This window comes from Magnolia sinica, chromosome 11, assembly GCF_029962835.1.
Source record: "Magnolia sinica isolate HGM2019 chromosome 11, MsV1, whole genome shotgun sequence".
In the NCBI taxonomy this organism is placed as follows: Eukaryota; Viridiplantae; Streptophyta; class Magnoliopsida; order Magnoliales; family Magnoliaceae; genus Magnolia; species Magnolia sinica.
This window is the reverse complement of record NC_080583.1, coordinates 34,105,860-34,132,846: the sequence shown is the minus strand read 5'-3', so window position 1 is coordinate 34,132,846 and position 26,987 is coordinate 34,105,860. Positions and strand designations below refer to the sequence as shown.

The following is a 26,987-nucleotide window of genomic DNA, read 5'->3' as shown; positions in this document are numbered from 1 at the left end:
AGTTGGGACCCCTTACTAACTTTCCAAATTTGTAATAACACTTGGATGCGCATGTCCAATGAAATTGTACACGTGTCATATATTAACTCAAATTTCATTATATATGTGTCATATATTAACTCAAATTCGACCAATTAAATTATGGAACCCATTGTGGCTAAGTCATGGTCCCAAAATCAGATTGTTTGAACGATCCTCACCTTCGATTCGTGAGCACTTATTTATTGAAACAGGACCGTTGGATATTTTTTTAGTCTTAACTATCCAATAAATGTCCACCAATCTCATTTGGACAAGGAAATAAACCAAATTTCTAATATGAGAAATAATTTAAACACTTTAATTTCAATTATTTGTATACCATGTGTGTAATTTAAAATAATAATAATAATAATAATAATAATAATAATAATTGATTGTGTTTTTCATATATATCTTCTATGAATTACAAATTATATGAATTAATTTGAATATAGTTGCATCACTTCTGTTAGACAGCACATAGTTTAGGACCTTATATAAGGAAACTTATTATGGGCACTTGTTTTTTGTGATTATTTTATTTTTATGCGTGTGGTTTTCAAGTGTGTGATGATGTCGTTTTTAACATCTCCTGAAGTTTCATTGAAAAATTCAACCAATTTCCCAATGTTTCCCAAAAACAATGAAACATTACATGATATATCCCATGCAATAACCGATATGTTGCCGTATCCCAAGGGTGTGATACATTCGTCTATACCAATACGGAAAACAGTGCTTGTGTACCTCATTTTTATGGTTTTTTGGATATTTCACCACCCTTTAACGATGAAAATGCATAAGAGGCTCTTTTAAACCCCATTTCATCAACTATCCCCGAATTTCTTGTCTCATTTCTTTTCTTGATTTCTTCTTCCAATAGTGAGTTAAGATCATCACCGCACATGAGATTGGTGTTGTATTGGAGCTTTCATGGTGCCACAGAAGAGATAGAAAAGTAAAATAAACTATTTGAGCTTGCATGGGCGCCGGATTGGAGCTTTCATGGTGGGTCCGATAAGATTTTGAAGAACATCTTGGGTAAGTTCTACACCATTATTGCTTTATTGGTCAATTTATTTGATTCTAGTGGCGGTTTCTTCTTTCTTTCATGATGACTTTCACATCTACAACCATTCCTTCGAAGGATCCCAAGTGGAAATATTCTCATCTGAAAGATCCAAATGATTAGAATATGGTGACTTGCAGTGTTTGCGGTTAAGTCAAGGGAAGATTGGCTAACAAAAAAAACATCTTGTTGACGTTGGATGAAATATGACCACATGCCCGAAGGTCCCCAATGAGGTAAAAGACGAAACAGAGGCATACATGGTGAATCTAAAAATGAAAAAGGATGATAGGACGAATGATAAATGATAGTGTATTCAATTTTCTTAGGATGAAGAGGATGATGATGATGGGAAGCAGTTCAATTTGTTAGTAGTGTTAGTAGTAATAAGGGTGTGACACTTTCTGGTAGTAAACAACCTCACCCAACAAGTCCAATGAATGCCTTTGTAACCCCTACTCCAGAAGATGTAGCAAGAAAAGTGAAGAGAAAGGGTAAAGGGAGAGTACAAACCAGGATGGAAAACAAATACCAAAAAGAAGATCGAGAGAGAAGTAGTCGATACATCTAGATGGTTTATCCGGATGGAATAGCATTTAACACAGTCTATTTGACTAGTTTCAAAGAAATGGTCGATGTTATAAGGCAATTTGGACATAGGATGAAAGCTCCTACTTATCATGAGCTACGTATACCTTTCTTGAAAAACAAGGTCATGCACACAAGAGATTTTCTGAAGACGCAAAAAGAGGAATGTGTGAAGTATGGGTGTACGAATGCATAAAATGGGTGGACAAATCAACAACAAAGAACATTAATTAATTATTTTAAATTGCCCAATTGGAACAATGTTTTTGAAAACCATTGATGCATCATCATATGTGAAGACTAATGTAAAAAAAATTGAGCTATTGGATGGAGTGGTTGAATGGGTTGGGGAATGTTGAAAGGTTGATAGTTGAATAAGGTCCATTGGGTTGAAGTCCATGCAATAAGGCCCATGATCCCTATTGACGCTATTTCTGTTATAAATAAGAGTAGAGGTTTGGGGCTTCAATAGACCTTACGCATCTCTCTCTCTCTCTCTCTCTCTCACACACACACACACACACACACATTGTTTCTCTTCTAACTTTCTTCTCCTTCTTTCTTCTTCCTCTCATTGTAGTCATTGGCCCTCGAGATTAGCAAAATGTAGTTGTTTAATAGGTATCAAAGCCTAAATGCTCCTAGGGTTTCTAATTCTTGGATTTCTTTTTCTTCTTTTTCCTTCATTTTTTTCTTCTTCAATTTTTTTCATTTTTTGAAGATTTTTCTGAAGGACTTGCTGATTTTTGTGTTGCCTTGACTAGGGTTTGCTAGATTCTCTCTTGAAGCAGTTTTTGTTTTGCCTTGGCTAAGTTTGCCGGATTTTTCCTATGGAAGCAAGTTTTTGTGTAGCCTTGGCTAAGGTTGTTGGATTTTTCCTATTGAAGCAGATTTTTGTGTTGCCTTGGCTAGGGTTGCTGGATTTTTTAATTTATTTTTTTTGTGGAAGCATATTTTTATGTTGCCTTGGCTAGGGTTTGTAGGATTTTTTATGTCAAAGCAGATTTTTGTGATGCCTTGCCTGGGGTTTGCTGGATTTTTTATGTTGAGGCAGAATTTTGTATTGCCTTAGCTAGGGTTTGCTGATTTTTTCTATTAGAGCAGTTTTGTGGGTACTTTTGTATTTCCCTTCCTAATCCTCAACGGTTCCCCTCTTTATTTTCTTTTTTTTTTCTTCTTCTTTTTTTCTTTCCTTCTTTTTCCTATTCTTCTTCTTCCTCATTACTCCATAAGTCGTATTCTTCTAATCTTTGTCAACAAGTGGTGTTTCTCAACAACTAATGGAGACATATAGGATGACTTGGAGAAAGCTTACAACAGAGTCACTAGAGAGTTAATCTAGTTGGTCTTGGGAAAGAAAGGAGTTCCAACAGGATATATTGACATGATTAAGGATAGGTACGAGAGAGCGGTAACAAATGCGGAGACCACTAGTGGAGAGAAGTGAGTTCCGAATTACAGTAAGCTTGCACCAAGGGTTGGCTTTGAGCCCGTTTTCACGTTAGCTATGGATGAGTTAACAAGGCATTTGTAGGAAGTGATCCCATAGTGCATGTTGTTTGCAAATGACATTGCTTTGATAACAAAACGAGGGAGGGCATAAACACAAAGGTAGATTTATGGAGGGGTGCATTAGAATCTAAAGGATTTAAAATTAGTCAGAGTAAAACAGAGCACATGGAGTGCAATTTTAGTAACAATAGGAGTGGGAACGAGGAATTAATTAAGATTGTTGACCGGGAAATTCCCAAAATGAGCACTTTCGATACCTTGGGTCAATAATTCAAGAGTGGAGAGATTAAGAAGGATGTCACCCATAGAATTCAAGTTGGTGGAAGAAATGAAGATTTGCCTTTGGAGTTTTATGTGATCGTTGTGTACCCCTCAAACTAAAAGGGAAATTCTGTAAGATAGCTATAAGACCAGCCATGCTTTATCGGACAGAATGTTGGGCAGTTAAAGAACAACACTTTCATAGGATGAGTGTAGATGAAATGAGGATGTTGAGATGGATGAGTGGCAAGACAAGGAAGGATAGGAATTAGAAATGAATGCATTTGAGGGAAGTTAGGAGTAGCACCAATAGGTAATAAGATGAGGGAAAGTAGACTTGCATGGTTTGGTCATGTGCATCGAAGACCAAGAATTGCTGGTTAGGAGTGTGCCGGTACAAGTTGAATGCTCTAAAAGGGCAAGGGGAACGCCCAAAAGGATGTGGGTGGAGGTAGTAAGAAAGACTTGATGACCTATGGTCTTAACTAAACTTATTGCCCTTGATAGAGTCGACTAGCGGGAAAAGATTCATGTAGCCAACCCCAATTAGTTGTAATAACGCTTAGATGATGATGATCTAAACAAGCACTAATATTTTGAATTAACATACTCATTCCCTAGTGTACTTCATGCACATAACCAAATGCAGGTAACATAATTCTGTAGTATTTCCATGACCATAAGACAAAGGAGTAAGGAAAGCAATGTAGGGCTCAAGTCCATAATAGCACAATGGTGGACAGGTTGCGTTTCAACACCGAGGTCTCAGGTCCTACCCCAGCTTACCTATCAAATAATAATAACTAAAAAGAAAGAAAGAAAGAAAGAAAAGAAAAAAAAAAAAAAAAAAAGAGGAATGGCAGCCTTACCCCTTTCATGTAAGATGTCAGATGAATTTGGCTCGAACTCCAATGCCTTTGCCAAGTCCTCAATAGCCTGGAGATCAAGGGATACTAAGACACCAATCAATTCTACGTGACAAGGATATATGCATGGAAAGGACTTGCTTTGGTACCGACTGACACAAATTCATAGTTAAGCAGACATGATTGAACCACATATAAGGTGTAGGATAACAAGAATAAACAAAGAAATAAATGGAAAACCTAGAAATAGCAGTTAAAGACTTCAGAAGGAAAACAGCACTAAAACTAGTTCGGAAGCCAAGTCCTTCAACCAAACTAGTTTTCATCAATATTCCTCCAGAAATCAATAATCAGCCCACAGAAATACAGCATATAAATTACTCCATAGATCATAGAACATTCTTACTTAGCCCTTAAACGAAATCACATCCTAAGCATCACTTCAGCAAATAGAACCCTATCTTACAAAATAAACCACAGAGACCCTAAAACAAGCTTATCTCAGACCTTTAGCAAAATAGATCATATCCCTTTAGCTAATGCAACCCACCCTCACAGAAACCTTCAAAACAATAAACTCCCAGCAATAGCGAAGATATGGAAGTTTCTAGAGAACAATCCAGTAACTGTCAAAAAACTACAGGAACTTTCCCGAACTCAAAACTGAACTTGCACTCCTAAATCAAATAAAAGACCTCCAAAGCTTTCCTAAAAACAATCCAAAGCTATGAAAAATATGCAAACTAAAAGAAAAATCCATAAACAGTCACCATCAATTAAAGATTCAAAATATTCCATGAACAATAGAAGAGAGAAATTATGAAGTCCTGAATCCTGATTCATTAACATAAAGTTTACTGATGCATCTATTTTGTTCAGCAGAGCCTACCCCACCATGGATGGATAATACCCCAAAATTTTCAAGATTCTGTGCTTATATCCATCCCAGCTACCCCGATCCAAGGGATAGAATTGTACAATCTGGGCGATTCTTTACGCAGCACCCATCCATTGTGAGTGCATAAGATCAATGGTTAGATCATGTCCCTACATGTACAAACTGGTGCATCAGATGAATCAGGACACTACAATTCCTCGTAAACTAGTAGAGAGGTTTATGGGGTGTTAAAATCAGCATCGTCATATTTGGGGTTGGCTCTGCAAATCCTGCTTTGCAAATCATATCTGGTGTTAAAAAACTCATGGTCACATGGAAAATTTTGCACAAACGGGTACCTAGGTGACATCAATCCTTCTTTTACCACGCTTCAGACCGACCAGATTGCAGGTACCAGAGAAATGGTGATTTTGAAATTAGCAATTCCACAAAAATTTCTCAAAGAATTTGACTTTGAAAAATATAATCCGATTGCATTGAATTCATGCAAAGTTACAAGTTTAGAAACAATCAGAGAAATAGTAATTTTCAAACTGGCAATTCTGCAAGCAAATTTTTCAAACAATTTGACTTTGAATCATATAGGAGACGCCATTCAAGTTACTTGGCCATGGAAAAAAAAAAAAGGAAAGAAAAGAAAAGAAAAGAAACGAAACATATCTAAATTTGAAATGACAAAAGAACCTTTGTCTTTCCATATTTTTAGGTTTGTCTAAATTCCTTCAAAAACTGAGAATTTTGCCAAGTTAAAATACCCTTCTCAAAAAATCAAAAAGAAAACCAAATTTCCCTTCATTCTTAGTTGTGCTCAATTTGAAAGACTCTTTTTGCATCAGATTTAAAACAGCAGGATCCTGTCAAAAACTTTCATAAAATATCATTGACCACCAAATGCAGAGACAGAGGCTAGAGAACCCAAAGAGTCCACTGAGGACACTATGTCCAGTCATTTTTCATTACCCACAAAGTCAACATAAAATACACACACACACACACAAAAAAAAAGGCCTAATGATGCCAAATTTTCGCTCGACTCCTTTTCCTGCATGTGTCAAAAATAAAATGACAAGAATCCCTTTTTTTTTTCTTATAACAACTAAAATCCTAATGCACCGAAATCACATAACCATGCAACCCAAATGCATCAATTGGGTTGAAAGAACCATCCAACATATGCTTTGAAAGAAGGGATTTTCATTGATGCGATTTGGCCATTAGGTCATTCTTCATTCTAGGATTCCTTGATGTTGTATATGTCCATTTATTTTAGCCTTTTGTTAGTATGTAACACCCCGTACCTTTCAATACTCGGGTGTTACCGCGTAACCTGACTTAGTATAAATACAAACCTAGCTAAAGCGAACATTCACATTCATTATAGTCTAAATCTGACTGTTGAAAGAAATCTCCATCCGTATATCAAGCTGTCCATCCGTCGATTCCCAAAATGGATCATCACACCACTAGAGAAATCTACTTTTAGGGTTTCAATCTCCTCGATAGACAAATCAAACCGTCCAGTAGTCCATGATGTCTGGTCAGGCGAAATCCCCACTCAAATGTACTAGGTTGGTTATTCGATTCAAGATTAACTATTAGACTCCGTGTGATTAACCTTAGAACCCTAGATCATCAAATAATTCATTTGTAAAACGATCTGGCTGTCAGATCTTCAGAGGTCGAAGGATAACCATAAGTTTAGAAAGTGTCACCAATCTAAGAGTTAGATTTGCCTCATCTCTGACCAAGTCTACTATCTAAAACCATAGAACCTCCTAGATGGTATGGATCTTAGAAAACTTCATTTATGAGGCTTGAATTGCCAAGTCCATTGTTCATTAGCTACAAGATTAAGTTGGGAGTAAATGCAACTGAGATTTACAAGAATTCGCGATCTGGGCCTCAAATCTCACTACTAATCATTGTGTGGATGGTCCTTGGGCCTTTAGAACCCTTTTGATCAGTGATGATCAGATCTAAAAGAAATCCGACCATCAGATTAGAGGGAATCAATAGTTGGCCGTGAGATCGGTAGGTATGGCCCATCTGAGTTTAGGATCTGCCTCACCCTTTGTGTTGGGTCCTAATTCGAGCTGACAAAATGATGCAAACATCAGAGTGTACCAGCATCGCCGTAGGAGAGCCCCAGGCCCTGGCCCAACCCAGCCCACACTTTATTTGGGTGATCACTACTTGGGCCTGGCCCGTGGGCCACTTTGAAGACCCCATGTGCATAGGATGTGCATCATGAAGGCCCCAAATTGGGAGGATGCACATGGGCTGCATTATTTGGAGTGCCAGGATAGTTTTTAAGAGTTTTGGTTGAGATCACATGGTGGCCCACCATGTGATCAAGTCCGATTTTAGTTTTTAGTGTCCATTTATGTTTTGTTATTTTTCTGCACATTTTGGTTGGTTTGGATTTCTTAGTGGGCCCCTACTTTGTTAGATTTTAAAAAGAGGCATGTTGATCATTTTACTTTTAAATGTAAAAACTCTATTTAAGGGGGGGGAACGTCCAACCCTAGGGGGATGAAGAGTACACATTTGCTTTCTAAAGAGAAGCCTTTTTTTCTTTCATGCGACTTCGAAGAACCCTCCATGAGACTTGGAGCAAGGTGGTGAGATTCCATCTTTTTGTGGGCGTGCGACTCGCTCACATGTTTATCTTCTGCAAGGTATGGTCTTTCCATCTCCTTCTACTCCTTTTAAAAACCCTCTTTGATCTTATCTAGCCTAAATCCTTTAATCCATTGCGCCCAAAACATCAACACCCTATGTCCCTACCTCCCACATAAAACCTACCCTAGACCCTCTCCCAATTTCCTCCCACAACCCTCAATTCCCAAATTACAGATTTATTCCACCCCATATCCCACGTGATCTTCATCTCCTCGAAACATAGTTTATGTGGTGAATGAGTATGGTAAATTCTATGTGTGTATGAATCTGCCCATGAGTATTTTGTTGATATTCTGTGCTAAGGGGTTGTTCCAACAACCTTGACATCCTGCGATTTAATCTTTATATGATTGTGTACATGTGGGGATGATTTCTAATGAAATGACATGAATTTTTGCTTGCTGAAATTACTGTTTGGTGAACTGTTCTGCTGAAATTATTGTTTAGTGGGCTTGGCCCATAACCCACAGGTCCTAGGATATGTATGCTTTGAATTGTCCTTTGACTAATCTCCAGTGAACATGACATCCATACATGTATCCTACATCACAAAATGAATGAATGGAGTAGATTTGTCAGATTCATCACGGTGGGCCCCACACAAGTGCGCACGTACACAACCCTTGTATGACTGCAGTATACCGAACATGGTCAAAATGAGTTTGACCGGGATTTCCAAAAGAAGGAAAATCCCTTCTTCCTTTCCCATTCCCGCGCTCAACACGTTTTGAACAGGCAAACAACCGTTCATCTAATCGAGATGGGGCCCACCTCCACTACCCAGCTTGAAAATCCAAACCATCCATCTGATGGAGCACCCTCGTCCAACCAAAACCACGCCATCCGTGCCAGTTCATGCACACGTGCATGCACGCAACAACGAGCGCAATGGAGTTGCTTGCGGTCAGGAATTTCCATTCGACAGGCTAGTAATCCACGTCTTTTTGCGTCTGTCCATCCCAGCCACCCGTTTAATTAGATCTTGGCCCTCCGTTCCACCCCGGTTTAGGGTTTCCGAGCAACACAAGTGACCGGTTTTGGCTTGACAACTATAAGCGGCAGTTGTGGCATAAAAAATCACATCCCGATCGTTTAGTTTTCATCCAACGGTCTAGGAAGAGCTAGGGTTTTCTATAAGAGAGAGAATCAAGCAACAGCGGGATTCTCTTCCATTTCTTGCGACGGCTAGGGAGATTTCGGCCGAAACTTCTAAGCTCAAAACCAATGAAAAAATCTCATTGGAGCTTCTAAACCCAGCATCCTCTAGCTCTATCCCATCAATTCAAACCGTCCAATGCATTCATTTCCAAGAAAAATGCAACATATCGAGATCTGCCATTAATGGCGGGTCTTCTTCCTCGTCAAAAAACCACACTGAATTAACGCGGTTCAAGTCGGGTCGAACCTAGTCGTCCAGTGCTGCTATGCTGAGATTTGGCTGAGTAGAGAGAGAGAGAGAGAGAGAGAGAGAGAGAGAGAGAAAGTGCATGTGGTAGCTATTGGCCACACTAGCACCACTAGAGTGAGTCGTGGACCGAGTTCGATGCGAGTCTGGGCTGCCCAACTTCGGTGTCTATTTAAAAATCACCGCAGGTTCAGGTAGCTTCACTACACGAAAGAGGTAACTTAGTTTAGAATCATTATAGTCACATGTGACTGAGTTAACTTAGTAAGGACTGGGATGCAGCCGGCCACCATTAGCTACTGAGTGAAGTTGGGTGGTTTGCTTTCAAACCAATGAACCATATTGTACAACGTTTAGTCAGCAAACTCAGTTTGTAAGCCAACTTAATTAGTCGTTTGCATCAAATTCTTCACCGAGTCATTGAGTTACTGACTCGGTGCGCCCCTCTTGTTTTAGGGTCGGAACTAAACTCATTCGACCTAGTTTTGGGTGTGTTTAGTTCAGTCTATCCTATGTTGTTGTTAGTTTGTGGAACTTCAAATCAGTTAGGTATTAACTTAGGGTAACTCGAGTTGCAATCTATTTTTATCAAACTTTCCATCAAGTTAACTCCATGAGTTACTGAATTATGTCTGTGTTAGGCTACCTCGAAATCTGATTTCCATGTATTCTTAACGCAACTACCTAAGTTGAAGGAGAGGTTGTGAGTTTTGATTGAAACGAATCGATGGGGTGAAACCAAGTGTCATCAAATCAGACTGCATCCTAGGTGGGCTAGTACATTAAAAAAAAAAAAAAAAGAAAAAAAAAAAAAAAGAGAGGGAGAGAGAGGAAAAGAAAGAAACAAGAGAGAGAGAGAGAGGATCGAGTCGACTCAGTTGGATCGGGCCTGAATCCAACAAGTTGACTGGGGAGTTTAAGGAGAAGAAGAAAAGTGAGAAGGAAGAGAGAGTGGGGGAGAATCGGGTTCAGCTGGGTTTGGACTCGCTAACTCATTCAACCGAGTGAGGAAAGACATAAAGAATGGAAGAAGTAAGAAAAAAGGGAGAAAATGAGAAGGAGAAGTGGCGGTGATAGGTTGATTTAGCCAAGTTCATGTTGGGGGTTGAGCTAATTTAAGTTGAAGCAACTAGGTGCGTTTCTCTCTCAAACCTTGCATTGGAGTTCTAATTAGAGGTTTGGTTGGTTAATTGATTTCCTAATCTCAATTAAGAAATAGTCTAATATCATAGTTTCGATTTCACTTTATTCGAGCTGAGGGCAAGTCGAGTCAAGTCTATCTCGGGAAGACTCTAAGGGCGCACGCACTTACTAGCGACAATGTAGGCATTTCAAAACATACTGTGATGAATCTTTCCCCTTGAGCTATCCTCTTTCATGTTAGCTTAAGTGATAGTTCAATTTTAATTTCAACTAATAACTGATATCTCTAATTCATGATTACTTGTGCTAGTTATTGAATCTGATTATCAAATTATATACTCAACATTTATCTTGTATGAACATCTATATGTTGTACTTGTATATCTTCTCATGCTTGTGGAACTTAAATAGCTACATTTATCAGTGGAAAACCCCACTTATATATGTACATTCTAACTTGGGATGTAACTTAATTGATTGTGATTATAATGGACCCTCGACCTGATGGCTACTTTAACTGATGGATTAAATGGAAAATTGTTGTGGGCTTACCATCCATGGATTGTTGTATATTTGCCCTAAGTGGCTTGGTGGATTACTTTTGTGTGACCATACGATGGTAAGTCTCACTTGTTAAACTGTGATTGGCCACTGGTCGAGGAGGACACCATTAAACATCTTAATGTTGGAGTCTCATGAGCCGGGGATGGTGGTATGGGACACTATGCCCGAGCTATTGGCCTATGCTAGGTGACGAGCCCCCCATAGTGACCTTTGAGCTTTCTTAAATTGGTTGCTTGCAAAATTAGAATAATAATGGCAAGGCTAATCATGCATTCATGGCACTTGGGCGTTATCGGGTGCTTAGTTGATTGTTTGAACGATCATTACACTGTTCGAATGACCCTTTTTTGCATTTTGAATGGATTGACTGTTTGAAAGCTCCATTCTCTTACCTGAGCAGGTCGACAGTTTGAAAGACTCATTCCTTGGCAACTGAATGAGTCGACTGTTTGAAAGACCAATTATATTGCTTGAATGAGCCGACTGTTTGAGAGGCCCATTCTATTGCTAAAATGGACCAACTGTTTGAAAGGTCTATTCTCTTACATGAGCAGGTCGACTGTTTGAAAAACTTGTTCCTTTGCAAGTTGAATGAGTCGACTGTTTGAAAGACTCATTCTCTTGCTTGAATGGACCGACTGTTTAAAAGGTTCATTCTCTTACCTGAGTGGGTCAACTGTTTGACAGACCCGTTCTCTTGCAAATTGAATGAGCCGACTGTTTGAAAGGCCCATTCTCTTGCAAATTGAATGAGCCGACTGTTTGAAAGGCCCATTCTCTTGCCTGAATGGATTGACTGTTTGAAAGGTCCATTCTCTTATTAGGAATGGTTTGACTGTTTGAAAGATCCATTCCCATGCATGAATGAGCCGACTGTTTAAAAGGCTCATTCTCTTACATAAATGGACGAACCGTTTCAAAAGTCCATTCATTTGGTCAACTAGATGTGCATCCCCAGTTGATGTGCATTCACGCACCCATGCATTTAAATAAAATCACATTATAGATTGTTTTGTATGTTTTCTTGTTTAAAACTTTTCTTAACTAATGCGATGGTATATAATCTGGAGGGGAATTCACACTAAGTTGACCACTCATTTTCGAATATATAACCATACAGGTAGTGCAGGTGGTTTAAATGATATTCATGTCCAGATTGATGAAGAGCATGGTACGATTATCAGGGATGCATGGCTGCATCTGCCAAGAGAAGCTGCGTGATTTTGTAGCTCGAGACTAGCTGCAATTTATTTTGTTTCATATGTTAAATTATTTCATTTTGTAATTGTGAGTATTGGGACATTGGTTTGTATAAGCCCTATAGTCAGCCGCTCGTATATTCTGAATGTATATGTGAATTTCCTTTTGCTAAACTGCTGACTCCAAAAAAGAAATGAAATGAAATGAAAAAAATTTACCTGAAATTTGGCTGTCTTTAAAGGTTAACACTCGAGTTTCGGAAAACGAGTCATATACTCAGGTTTCGAAAACCAGGGCGTTACATGGTACTATTTAAAAGAGAATTTAAGCTATAGTTTAGGTGGACTACAAACAAGGAGTTTCAAGGCAAGGGTTCAATTTGTGATATTAGTGTGATCATGAGAGGTGAGCAAGCCTTTCAATACGAAGGAAAATCAAGCTACAGGAGATTGTGTGTTCGTGTGCGTGTAGATTTATGTGTAGAGTACTTTTATTGAGTATGGGTGTGTGTTTTATGTTTTGGTGCTCCCTCAGGACACCATATCATTTTGTTTAGGGTTTTATAACAAAAGATTAGGGTGTGAGAGATTAATATAATCTCTACCCGACCCTATCGCCTCTCGCTCTTCAAAAATAACCCCTCTTCTCACTTCACACCATGTCATTATTTCATGGTATCGAAGCTAGTGGAAATAAAGAGGAAAAAAGAAACTCTTTTCCCCCATCCTTTCCTCTCTTCCCATTTTCTTCTTCCCTTTTTTTCTTCTTTTCCTCTTCCATTCTGCCGACAGGAACAGCTAACACACCAATCAGCAGCAACAGCTAGGGGCCCCGACCAGCGTGCCCGGCTAACACATCTTGCTGATGTAACCAACGTCGTCTTCAACCCCCGCCTTCTCTAGTTTTCCCTTGTCGGCATTGTTTGTTGCTATGTCACCGATTCAGCCCATCCACATGATAATTATTTGATTTGTGGGAGGTATGTGGTAAAATCAAATGGATTAATTTTTTTTTTCAATTTTTCAAGTTTTGGATACAAGACAGCATAATGGGAAATGGTATGGGTTCAAGCGATCAAAAAATCATCATGTCTATAAGGTCCCAATTAGCGAGACCGCCCATCTAGTGTTAACAATCACCACCATCAAGATGTTCTGTAACGGGAACGGTGGTCGTAACGACCACTACCATTACCTTTACGATACGGGTCGTAACGGCTGTTACGGCCCTCGTAACGGCCGTTACGGTCTCTTTTTTTATTGAAAAAAAAATCTCAAAAACCTATATCTGCCCCGTAATGTTGATTAAAAAGTATAGAAAACCTGTATATTCTCCATAACAGACAATTACGGGATTGTTATGGCCTTTAGAAGGGACATAACGTGTCGTTAACGGCAATTACGGGTCATTTTTTTTCCACAATGGCTGTTACAGCCGTTACGACCCCGTAATGTGTAACGGTTACCACCGTTACCTTTACATAAGGGCCTTTACGGCACACCATGACCACCATCAAACTTGATGGGAAGAACAATTTAGGATGGTCGCAGTCAACCAAGATGTTCATTGGCAATAAGAAGTTCGTAACATCACTAGAAATAAGGAGCTAGCAGCAATAGATGATTCATCCCATGACGACTGGAAAAGCAAAAATTCGACAGTCATCATGGCTTCTTCACTTTATGCAACCCAGTATCACCTATCGTTTGCTATTTCTGAAAATAGCAAAAGAGAAGTGGATATGGTTGCTACGACATATTCGCAACGGGATGATCTTGCCCAGACATCAGTTGCAGTGAGAGATCACCAATATATAACAAGGGGGAGTCTTCTGCAGAAGAGTACTTTACAGCACCGATAGAAGCGAGAAGAGCTTGATCACCGCCATCCAGTTGCTACCACTTCCGAAAAGCTTAAGGAGGAGGTGGAACAATGACGGATATTTGAGGTTCAACTTGTTCAAGTCATGGGTAGGGAATCTCTTCCTTCCCTAAAATCATTCTATAACTATGTCAGAGAATAAGCTAGTCAGCGGGAGACTTCTGGAATGCAGAGTTTTGCCCTTCCAAAGAGGTTGCCACTTGTAGCTAGGTCCAAATCTTCTCAAGGACATCCAAAAAGGGCAATCTCGTTCCTATAAAATGGTGATAAGGATAAATCCCTCTATACTTATTATATACCACAAACATATTTGTGAGCAGTGTTGGGAATTTTACTCTTATTTATATCCTAAGCGAGCAACTAATGGTGTTGAAGTTGAGGCGGCCCTGTTCGAAGTGCACCAAACTCCGGAGACCGAATTGTCAGTGACCAAAGTCAAGTTGGCAAACCTTCGTGCATCATACTTGACCAATACTGCTAGTGAGTTGTCAAGTATATCTGACAATTATGCACGCCAGTCTCCCTCCAATCCTCCCACCACATCCTGGATTATTGATTCTAGTGATACAAATCTAAGGTATTACATAATGGTATTGGCTCTGTGTGTGTGTGTGTGTGTTTTTTTTTTGTGTGTGTGTGTGTGTGTGTGTGTGTGTGTGTGTGTGTGCGGGGGGGTGGGGGGCTCATGTTCTGAAAACAACAACCATTCCGAACCTTCTAAATGAACCAAAGGATTCCCATAACAGTAAAGAAATAGTCCCACACTCGAAAAAAAGGTAATGAATGAATAAGTGATCAATAGACTCCACATCAAACAAACATTAGGAAGGATGAGAGATCTCCGCTGAAGATTATCAATCGTTAATCCTCGCTTTCTTCCCACCAACCAAACGAAAACCACCACTCTAGGAGGAGCTCGATAAAACCAGCGATGGAAATAATGGGAGAGGTCAGAGAACTCTATCTAACAGGAGAAAAAAGATCGAATAGATAATTTCCCAACCGGGTGCCCTTCCATATGAGGGAGTCCTCTTCCTAGGAGGGAACAACTTGCTTCAAACCATCCATAAGGCCAATAAACTCGCAAACCTCGTCATTGGTCAGATTTTTGTGGCAGGGATTCCAAACCATGGCTCCACCAGCAATGGAGAAGCACCTAGTAACTGTGATGAAATGATCTAGAGTGAGGAGGGCTAATAGTGGGAAGACCTCTTGGAGTACCAAATTGCCACGCCAAATATCCATTCAAAACTGGATATGAGACCCACTGCTACGAGCATAAGCAATCTTGCTCCGAACTAAATGCTTTGTCAACTCTATGCCTTTCCAAATACCCAAAGTGCGATAAAGAGATGACCTCTACACAAACCAACCACCCTCTACTACTCCATACTTAGTAGCCACAACCTCCCTCCACAGCCTTCCGAGCTCGGTTCCAAATCTCCAATGCCACTTAGCAAGAAGAGAGATTCATGAGGCCCAAACTCTTCTTCCCCGCACCCTCGTCAACAACTAGCCTGCAAACCTCCCCCTAATGGAGAAGATGAAATTTTCTACCCTCATTTTCTGCTTTCCAAAAGAAGTCTCGTCTCATCTTTTCAAGTCCATCAACCACCAAGTTTAGACATTTGAATAGTGACATAAAATATACAAGCATATTCGAGAAGGCTATTTAATGAGAGTCAACACCCCCCTAGAAAGATAGGTAGCAGCATTTCCTGCTAGTAAGCTTCCTCTCGATTCTTTCAAGGACCTTATCCTAGAGATGCTAGGCCAGCATCCCAATATAAAGGGGCGGACCAAGATACGTCGAGGGAAAAGCTCGTCTTACAACCAAAGACTCTCGCAAGAGTGAGAAGCTACTCATGAGAGACATGGACTCCCAGCATCTCGCTTTTGTCGACATTAATCTTTAGCCCCGACACTGCTTTCAAACAAACGATGATTTTACGTAGGTTGTCCACCAAAGTCACATCCGCATCACAAAATAAAAAGGTGTCATCCGCATACCACAGATGGTTGATTTGGATCCCATTTTCGGAAACTTTGAAGCCCTCCACCAGGTTGTTAACCTTTGCTCTATAGAACATTTTACTAAACGCCTCACTAACGACCACAAAAAGATAAGGAGATGGGGGATCACCCTGTCTGAGGCCCTGACAAGCCTTTAAAAAAAATAATAATAAATAATTTTAAAAAAAAAAACCCTTGTGGAGAACCATTAACCAATACGAAATAAGAAGCTACCTGAACGCAAGACCAGATCCAACCCCTCCACATGTCTCTACAACCCATTCGATAGAGCATGTGGTCAAGAACCCCCAATCGACGTGGTCATAGGCTTTTTCCATATCCAACTTACACACTAGACCACTCCTTCACTCTCCATATCTTGAATCAATACACTCATGAGCGACCAAGTCACTATCAAGAATTTGTCTACCCAACACAAAAGCCCCTTGATTTTCCATGATAACCTTGGATAAAACTCCCCATATCCGCAAGGCAAGGATTTTTGCCAAAATCTTATATGGGCTCCCTTTAAGACTGATAGGACAAAAGTCTCTAAGATGCTCAGCACCTCCGATCTCAAGGATGAGGGCAATAAAAGAAGCTCCCATCTCCACAGACAACCTACTACGCTCATTAAATTCTACCACAAAGTCATAACATCAGTTTTGAGAATATTCCAAAACATCTAATACAAGGCTATTGGAAAGTCATCCGATCCTGGAGCTTTTTCCCCACACAAATCTATTGCAGCTTTGACCTCGTCTATAGAGAATAGATCTTCGAGGGATGCAGCCACCACTTGAGAAAGCTTATCAAAGGTCAAATTATCAAGCCGCAGCAGGTTGTTCCAAAAATCAGCAGAAAGCAGCCTACTATAATAGATAACAATGGAGTCGTAGATTTTCTTTTTGACCAAAGTCCTTTCTCCATCTACCACCAAACTAACTATGCGATTACATCTCCCTAGGCACTTGCTATAATATGGAAATAATGAGTGTTTTTATCCCCCTTCTGAGCCACACCTCTCTTGAATGTTGCTTCCACTTGATTTCCTCTTCTTTCGTAAGATTAGCATGGGTCAAATAGAGAGCAGCCCTTTTATCCATGTCCACCTCCGACAAAATTCTTGCATCTTCTAATAAATTGAGATCGTGAATTTCTTTTGCTATATTATCGAACTCTGCCTCATGGTCCCGAGAGCTTTTTCTCAGGTTTTAAGTTTTTCTTTCAACAACCTAAGCTTCTTGCATAATCGGAAGCCGGCAAAGCTTTCAACATCAAAAGACTTCCACCGACCTACTACAAGCTCCTTGAAGCCATCTATCTCAGGCCACCTCAAACCTAAGAGGTTTTGGCCCCCAATTTTTGAGAGGCATCACCTCCAACATTATGGGGTGATGATCCGAAATAGCTATGGGCAAACCACGTTGACAAACCAGTGGATATCTATCAATCCAATTAGGGGAAACAAGAAATCTATCTAATCGTGACAAAATAGCATTTTGTTGACCGTTGGACCACATGAAGTTAGCCCCTTGCGGAGGCAAGTCCACCGAATCATGCCTTGATACCCATCCAAAAAAATTCCACATGTTGCTGCTAATGCGACCGCCACTAGATTTCTCACGAAGAAATTGGACAACATTAAAATCACCACCCACGCACCATGGAGCATCTCATTCTGCCTAATGTTGTCCAGCTCATCCCAAAATTGATTTCTACCTGGAATAGAACAAGGGCCATAAACCACAATAAAAGTCCACCAACACCCAGATGAAACTTCCCGCAACAGAACAAATAGGGAAAAACTCCCTAAAAAAGCATTAATTTTCGTCAAGAGATCAAAATTCCAGGCTACAAGCATTCCCCCCGCAGAATCTACTGTGTCCACCGAATCCCATCCCTTATTCTTCACTCCCCAGATAGAATCTACCATACCTTTATCGATAGCTTGGAGCTTTGTTTCCTGCAAAGCAATGATCTTTGCCTTGGCCTTTTTGCAAACTTTCCTCACCAGAGCCCTCTTGACCTTAAATCCAGGCCTTTTCTCCTGCACTTGCTTTTCCTGCGGATTCGTAATTGATAGAACATTCAAAACTAAGGAGTTCTCTCCAACCCCTTCGAGATTTTCTACTCTTCACCATCTAAATTTTCTAAAGTCTCCTAAACAACTTTGCCCTTGACGAACTAGAAGAAATCAAAAACCAGGATTCCTCCCTACTAAAAAAAGAGTGGTTAGACCACCTCTCAATCTCACCACTAGACCACCTCTCCACAATGCTCTTGCAAAGAGAACCCAATCTATGTTCATCCCCAGATGGAGGGAGATCCAAACCTCCTCTTCTATCAGTTTGATGGAGTAATTTGTTTCCTCGAAATTGCAAGACTCAGCCAGCCATTTTCTGACATGCGGGATAGAGGCCCCTTCTTTTGTAACAATTACGATGTACCTCTAAGAGTGCTCCAAGCCCTTTCTACTATCTCTGGCCTTACCTGAAGCAACTGCTTATCTCCATCCAAATCCATCTCCCCTACCATGCTTGTGCTTCCCCTGCATAATCTCCCTCTCCTTCATTAACCCCTGCCACAACATCTTTAAAAGAGACACACCCCCTCCCTCAAGATTGAACTTCCCCCTCCCGCAGCGACAATCCCCCTGTACCGTGCTTCCCGTCGAACTCGGTTGCCCTTGTCCCTTCTCTGTTCTTGACATCCGGTCCAAAACGAAACCATTGCACCCTCATCTTCTTTCCCTCAAAGCTCTCACCATAAGGGGTCGTTTGGCACCATGGATTTGGGGGGGATTTAAGGGGATTTCAAATCCCCTGTCTATTTGTCAACATAATAGTAACTAGAGATTTCAAATCCCTTAAAAGAGAGGGTTTGAAATCCAAGGCGGAAGCTAGGATTTCATCTAAAATCCTCCCATGAGTCGCATGTGTGTCACTAGGCTGCTAATCTATTGGGCACATAGCCCATTGATGATATCCCAAAACAATCAGATTATCAACCTACATCACTAAAATTACTTCAATAGGATGATCTACGTAGTCCAAACATTGTCCACGTAAATCAACGGTTAAAAACCATTGATTAGTCGCTTAAGATGTGATCCTATGCTCATGGCCCATCCAAGACTTGGAATTTCATCATTTTCAACCAAAGTAAATATTTCAGCGGGCTTGTTACACTCATTGTGTCAAACATTAAATACGTACACTAATTTAGGATATTAAAGTTGATCTAGTAATTAAATTCAAACCCCTGTAAATATACTATGCATGGCTACTTTTGGTTTACAAGGAATTCTAAATCCAAGGTGCCAAACACAACCAGAGGATTTCAAATCCAGGGTATTTCAAATCCAGGGGATTTATAATCCAGGATATTTCAAATCCACGGTGCCAAACAAGGCCTTAAGCAATTCAACCACTTTATCTACCTCTTGAGATTCACTCATCCGCATGAAAGCAAACCCTCGATAATCTCCCATATAGCAGTCACAAGAAATAACAACCTCCATGACAATCCCCGCTTGACCGAAAACCCAAGCGAATTTAACATCAATCTTTTACTTCACATCAATCTTTTCCCTGTCCAGCTCCTTTCTCTTCACTACTATCCAATCGCCCCTTTCTTCTTTGGCGTGACTGAGTTCTTCTCCCAAGCTCTCTCCAACTCTGCCCTCATCAGGACAACCTTTCCCACCCGATCTTCCACTACACAAGACGACTCCTAGCACCACGACTCCTTTTCTCCATCGTTCTTTTCGGAATCCTATACTCATTTTCTCCGCCATTCCTTTACTACAAGGATTTTATCAAATCCCAAATTCTTTGAAAATATGGGGGAAAAAACTACAACTAAATGATCGTGTCTCTAATTTTAAGAAAAAAAATAAAATAAAATAAAGAAAATGAAAACATGAGAAAATAATCCAAATAACTTGGAGGGTCACTGTTTCAGCACCCCTTGATCATGAAACTAATCCATAAAATGGTTCACACTCAATTTGATATGAAAAGAAGTGCTCAAAGTCAGATTTGATAATGCAAAAGAGTACATTTGTCATGATTTACAGAGTATATATCGGCCAATGCACCAAAAGCTCCAAAGCTGTTGAGGAAGCATCGGAATTACCCTTTTTCCAAGCCCTCCCAGGCAGTGTTCGAAATATCGGTATCGCGTTACGTATCGGTTATCGCACGGGACATATCGTCTGTATCGGGTAATTTATCGTACTTTTTTGGGAAACATGGGGAAACATTAGGAAAAAGTTTGAATTTTTTAATGAAACTTCAAGGATTGTTAAAAAAGACCTTAATACACACTTTTAAATCATAACATCTCAAAAAAGAAGTGCACGTAATAGGTTTCCTTTATATAGGGTCATAAGATATGCGTTATCTAACTGAAATAATGCAACTATATTCAAATTGAATGCATAACATTTAGAGTATATGTGATGATCATTTCATCAAACACTCCTATATACTTTGAAATTAGTCTCAATTGACAATTGGTTGAAGGGAAATTTTGAAAAAAAAATGATATTTTAATAATTTTTAATTAAAATGATTTTTATTTTCCAAAAATTGACGAGGACTTAACAAATCAGTAGACCAGCCCTCATACATGCTTATTTCATGTTTGGAGTGCAACATTGCAAGCAATTTGAGAGAAATTGGGGAAATTTTGAATTTTCCCTAATTTTCCCCAAATCAAACCGCCTACACTCAAAATTCGAAATTAGAGTGTATGTGATGATCATTTCATCAAATATTTCGAAATTAGTCTCAATTGATAGCTGGTTGAAGCAATTTTCGAAAACAAACAAACATGGAGAACATGAAAAACCAATGGATATTGAAATTAAAGCTCCAACTCAATGATTTTTCATACAAAACATGAAGAACCAAAGGATTTATAACCATTTGATACTGATTTAACATAATTTCAACCAAAAAAAAAAAAAAAAAGAGGATCGAAAATTGAAAATGCTCATTGGATCGAACATGTGGTATACATTGGCACTACCTGTGCGTTTCGTATTGTATAGGTGGGATACAAGATATATCGTAGGACATAGCGGCCGATATCGTCAATATTTAAAACATTGCTCCCAGGCAATACCTCCTCATGGCCATCTTGCATCTCATAGGCCCCACCTCGTGGGCCACCCCCCCCACAATGTGGAGATGCACCTACATCATCCACACACACCATCAAGGAGACTCAAACACTTGATGTAAGGAGTACCGGCCAACGCACCAATAGCTCCAGAGTTGTTGGGGAAGCACCAGAATATCACTTTATCCAAGCCCTCCCAGGCAACCCAACCAATACCTCCCCATGGGTTACCCCACATCTCACATGTCCCATAGTGGACCCCACCCCGTGGCCATCTTACATTTCATAGGCCCCACCTCATGGGCCACCCCACCCTAGTTTAGATCTATCTGCCAAAGTTCCCCTCATCATTCCTACAGCAATTCTTGCATCAATTTTGGAATCGGAGCAAGTGACCAATGTTCAAGTCTCCTTACCAGTGTAGGTGGATGATGCGGGTGCACCTCCACACTAGGGAGGCCCACAAGGTGGGGCTTGTGAGATGCAAGGTGGCAACAGGGTGGGACCCACTGTGGGACTCGTGAGATGCGGGGTAGCCCAAGGGGAGGTCTCGATCGAGTTGCCTGGGAGGGCTAAGATAAATGGATATTCCAGTGGTTCCCGCAACAGCTCTGGAGCTTTTAGTGTGTTGGCCGATACTCCTGCATCAACGTGGTATGGCATAGAATTCAAAATTCTCTTGTTCATATGTGGCAATATGGTATGGCATAGAACAAGGTAGCATATTCAAAATTCCAGTGGTTCCCCATTACTTGAAAATAGTATCATGTCAAACTTTTAAGACCCATTGTGCAGTTCTTAGTATCCCTCCAAAGATTTTTTTTACGTTTATTTTGTCCAAGTATTAGGTCATCCAGAGAAAAGTTGGATCCTCAGTCTGTACGATATTTTTCCTAGGATACATTAACACACAAAAAGGATAGAAATTATTGCCCTATGACTAGAAGAAAAAAACACTTCTCAAAAGATGTGATTCTTGAGAATGTTACTTATTTCTCCTCATAGGCAACTGCAGCTATCTCACCTGGTGATGATTCTCTTCCTCTTCTTGGCATGGTGGATCACGTAAGTCCTAGTCTAGTTTCTTCTGAGTTGGTGAACAACCTACTAAAGCTGTACACTCGGAGGAAATACAAGGATCAACCCTCAAAGATTTACCAATTGCACTTCAAAAGGTCAAACGTACATGTAACACTCACCTAATCAACAATTTTGTGTCATACCAATCTATTTCTTCTCTTAAGGTGTTCATTTTTTCCATATTCTCTGTTTCCATTCCTTCTCTAGTTGCAAATGCCTCAGCTGGTCCTAGTTGGAAATCCGCTATGGAGGAGGAAATGGTTGCTCTTGAAAAACATGGAACATGGGAACTAGCCAAGCTGCCTGAAGGGAAGCAAGCTGTTGGTTACAAATGGGTGTTCACCCTAAAGAATAATCTAAATCAATCAGTTACTACATACCGAGCTCATCTTATAGCAAAAGGGTTTACATCGCAGTTTGATGTCAATTATTAGGAAACATTTAGTCCGTAACTAAACTAAACTCAATTTGTGTTCTTTTGCTTGTTGCTGCTCATTGTAATTGGACGCCCCATCAGCTTCCTCCATGCAGATCTTCACGAAAGTCTACTTCCCCCTTGTTTTCATCCATCCAGCATGAGATGGAAGATATTCAAGCTGGAGAAAACACTTCATGATCTCAAACAGTCTCCCACGGCACACTTTGAAAATTTTAGTAGTGCCTTCTCTAATATTGGTTTTTGTAGAAGCTCTTAATCATTAGGTTTTCATAAAGGGCACTGATGCATCCTTCACTCTTCTAGTCATTTATGTCGATGACATTATCATCACTAGTGATAGTGAAATCAAGATTATTAAGGTGAACATATTTCTAGCTAGGGCCTTTAAATTTAAAGATTTGGACTTGCTAAACTACTTCCTTGGGAATGATGTTCATATCTCAGCAAAAACATGCCCTGGATCTTCTGCAAGAACAGGGATGTTGGGCGCACCTCCTGCAGCTATGCCTATTGAGCTGAATCACCGTTTTCATCATAGAGGTTCTTAGCAATCCAGTCATGTATAGGCGCCTTGTCAGGAAATTGATTTATTTGACGATCAGTCACCCAGATATTGCAAATGCTTTAAGTGTGGCCAATTTGTTCATGCACTCTCCATGCACCCATCATCTCAAGCTGTCTACAAATTATCTGCTACATGAAATTGGCTCCAGAAAAAAGGACTTTAGCATGCCAATAAAGGTCATCTTCACATCCACACGCATTTTGGTGTGGATTAGGCAGAGTACTCTGATGATAGGAGATCCACAACTGGTTATTGCACATTGTAGGAGGAAATCTTGTCTCTTCAAAAAGCGAGAGTAGTCTGTCGCTGCACACTCATTGCCGAAGCTGCATAGCGTTCCATGGCTCATGCTGCATGTGAGGTTATTTGGCTTCAGCCTCTTCTTGAAAACATGGGTAAAGAAGTCTCCACACAATTACATTGTGGCAATCATGTTGCATTCATACAATCTGGTCTTTCATGAAAGGACGAAACACATTGAGGTTGATTGTCGTCTGGATTTCTTTGTACTCCGTTTGTTCAACCTATTGATCAGCTAGCACATATTCTTCCCAAGCGCATCCATCTGTCACATCTCCAAGAGATTGTGTGCAAGCTGAGCATGTGCGATATCTCTCTCATTTGAGGGGGCATATTTTAGTGTGGATGCATATGGACACAGAGTCCATGTGTGAAGTAAATCACACCATGTGATTTACATCACAAGCCAATCCACAAAAGAGTACAGAACATATATACTGAATAAATCATGAAAAAGAAGAGAAACAGGGGCCGAAGTGGGAGTTTCTCCAACTTGGAGCAAAACCATCCATAAAGTGATAAAAAATCCTAAAGTCTTCATCCTCAAAACAGGTATTTACGAGAGAAATGAACAACACTAAAAGCTCTACACAGTCTAGATCATCCACCAAATCTAATCTTCGTCCACATTAAGAAACCCACTTAAGCAAATCAAAGATCCCCAAAAATCCATAATTTCTCCACACGAATAAATATTAGCATGCTGCCCTTAACCTCACAACAGAAGACCATATCAGGTATGCATATAAGGTTGATCAAGGTGGTTGCAAGGTGTTTATGACGGGTCAAATTCTCAAGGCAACCAAAATTAGGCAACAAATTCAACAAAGATATTTCATAAATAAATTTAGCAGGCACATGTTTATATATGTCTGGTGAATGATATCATCACAATGCAACATAACAGGCTAAACTGCAAACATGAAGGAAAGCAAGTCTTGCCTCTACAGATTCTCCCAAGGCAGCACGGGCTTGACCTCGTCGCTTCCATGCCTCTCCAGCTAATGGGTTTGATTCTATAGCCTATAAGAGAATTAGATGACATGAGTATTCACTTGTAACTGCTAGTGTTAAGGTATAAATAAATCTGAAACAATAGCACAAGTATAGGGTTTAGAAGGACACATGTACCTTAGTGAAGTCAGCAATAGCAGCATCAAGTTCTCTTTGAAATGCATATGCTGTTCCCCTTCCAATCAATGCCTCAGGAGACGTAGGGTTTTCTCTTAAAATCTGTTTCCAACATAATATTAGGTAATGCCAATAACTTGAAAAGGTATTAGTGACTGTGAAGACAATCAGTCAGCTATGTAGAAGATATAACCTGGTCAAAGATTGAGATCGCGTGATCATATCTTCCATCGTTTACCTGCAAAAAAGTTGATATTATAGCTTACTAGGCCTGTTTTGTAAAACTTATTTTCAGCACTTAACACTGAAATTGGCTGTTTTAAGTGATTTTCCCTGATTTAGACTGTTTGGTAAATCCATAAACTTAAGTGCTGAATTCAAATTTTCAAAAAAAAAAAAAAAAAAAAAAAAGGGATTTTTTTTAAGCTTCCTTTCTGACTTAATACTTAACGCGCAATGCAGTAGGTGATTTTGAATTAAACTTTTTATAAATGGAAACTTTGTCCCCCCACTACAACCTTTGGCAGGGCTGGTTACGTAGGGTTGAAGTAGCGTTTACGTGGCAAAGTTCTTTGGCCCCCATCATGACGTATGCATTATATCTACACCGTCCGTCTATTTTTCTAGACCATTTTAGGGCATGAGCCAAAAACTGAAGCACACCCAAAGCTCAAGTGGACCACACCATAGAAAGATGTGGGGATGATGACGCCCACCGTTGAAACCTTCCTAGGGCCCACCAAGATGTTTATTTGCCATCAAATCTGTTCATAAGGTCAGGCAGACCAGGATGAAAGGAAAACAAAAATATCAGCTTGATCCAAAACTTCTGTGGCCCCAAGAAGTTTTCAATGTTATGCATTCAATCCCCACTGTTTTCTGTGGTGTGGTCCACTTGAGCTTTGGATCTACCTCATTTTTGGGCTCATTACCTAAAATGATCTGAAAAAAGTGGATAGACAGTGTGGATCTAACACACAAATCATGGTGGGGCTGACGGAACAGTGCCACGTGATAGCGAGTACTAATGCGTATTATGGAATGGATGTGGATTTCTTGCCAAAAGCCTTTTTATGGAAGTACTGCATTAGGAAGCTACGTGGGGCCCACTGTAATATTTGTGAGAAATCCACCCCCTCCATACATTTTGCGAACTCATTTTAGGACATGCAACAAAAAATGAGGAGAATCCAAAACTCAAGTGAGCCACAAGGAAACAGTGGGGATTGAATGACCATTGTTTTCCCTCTAGTGTGGCCCACTTGAGCTTTGGATCTACCTCGTTTTTGTTCGCATGTCCTAAAATTAGCTCGAAAAGCAGATGGACGGCGTCCATTTCTAACAAACATCACAGTGGGCCCCACCTAGCTTCCCACAAACTTCCTGCACCACGTCCATTGCAGAAGGGGAGTGGATTAGGTGCGGCCCCGGCCTCACCCAAGACAGTGCGACCCTTACATGGGCCCACCTTGACGTGTGTATTCTACATCCACACCGTCCATCCATTTTTTCAGATCATTTTAGGGCATGATCCCAAAAATGAAGCAGATCAAATTCTCAAGTGGACCATACCATAGGAAATAGTGGTGATTGACCATTAATGGGCCATAGGTTTTGGATCGAACTGATATTTTTTTCCCTTTATCAAGGTTTTTTTAATCTTATCAACAAGTTAAATAACTATTGCAGAAACATACCCCTTAGAAGTTTTAATGGTAGGGCGTTCAATCACCATTGTTTCTAATAGTGTGGTCCACTTTAGATTCGGATCTTCATTATTTTTGGGCTTGTGCACTTAAATGGCATGCAAAAATGGATGGACGGAACACATCAAGGTGGGCCCCATGGTAAGGGTTGCACCGTCTTGGGTAAAGGCTGGGTTGCACCGCACCCGCTCTCTTGCAGACGCGGATTGTCAAGCACGGATTGGGAACTGCCCCCACCATGACCTAGAGACGGATGGTTTTGTAGGGGAACTATGGGGCCCACTGTGATTTATATATTTTATCGTGTCGTGCATCCATTTTGATGGATCGCTTTAGGGCATGAGCCCAAAAAGGAGGCAGATTGAAGGCTCGAGGGGACCACACCACAGGAAGTAGTGGGGATTGAATTCCTACCATTGAAAACTTCCTAGGGCACACCATAATGTTTATTTTCCATCCAACATGTTCATAAGGTCACATAGACCCGTGTGAAGGGAAAACATAAATATCATCTTCATCCAAAAATTTTGTGC

At 40.2% G+C, this 26,987-nt stretch overlaps 1 protein-coding gene across 4 annotated transcripts in view; it reads right to left on the bottom strand.

Moving 5' to 3' along the window:
* The window catches only part of LOC131219018 (suppressor of RPS4-RLD 1), a 140,992-nt gene that overhangs the window by 85,910 nt on the left and 28,095 nt on the right, over positions 1-26,987 (bottom strand). For all 4 annotated transcript variants that reach the window (XR_009157955.1, XM_058213982.1, XM_058213981.1 and 1 more), the window contains exons 4-7: positions 24,942-24,986; positions 24,749-24,850; positions 24,560-24,640; positions 4,321-4,387 (exon numbers count right to left, since the gene is read on the bottom strand). Coding sequence is in view for 3 of the 4 variants with exons in the window: in XM_058213982.1 (XP_058069965.1) it covers positions 4,321-4,387; positions 24,560-24,640; positions 24,749-24,850; positions 24,942-24,986 (295 nt within the window). In the remaining variant the exon portion in view is untranslated. The remainder of the gene's footprint in view (positions 1-4,320; positions 4,388-24,559; positions 24,641-24,748; positions 24,851-24,941; positions 24,987-26,987) is intronic.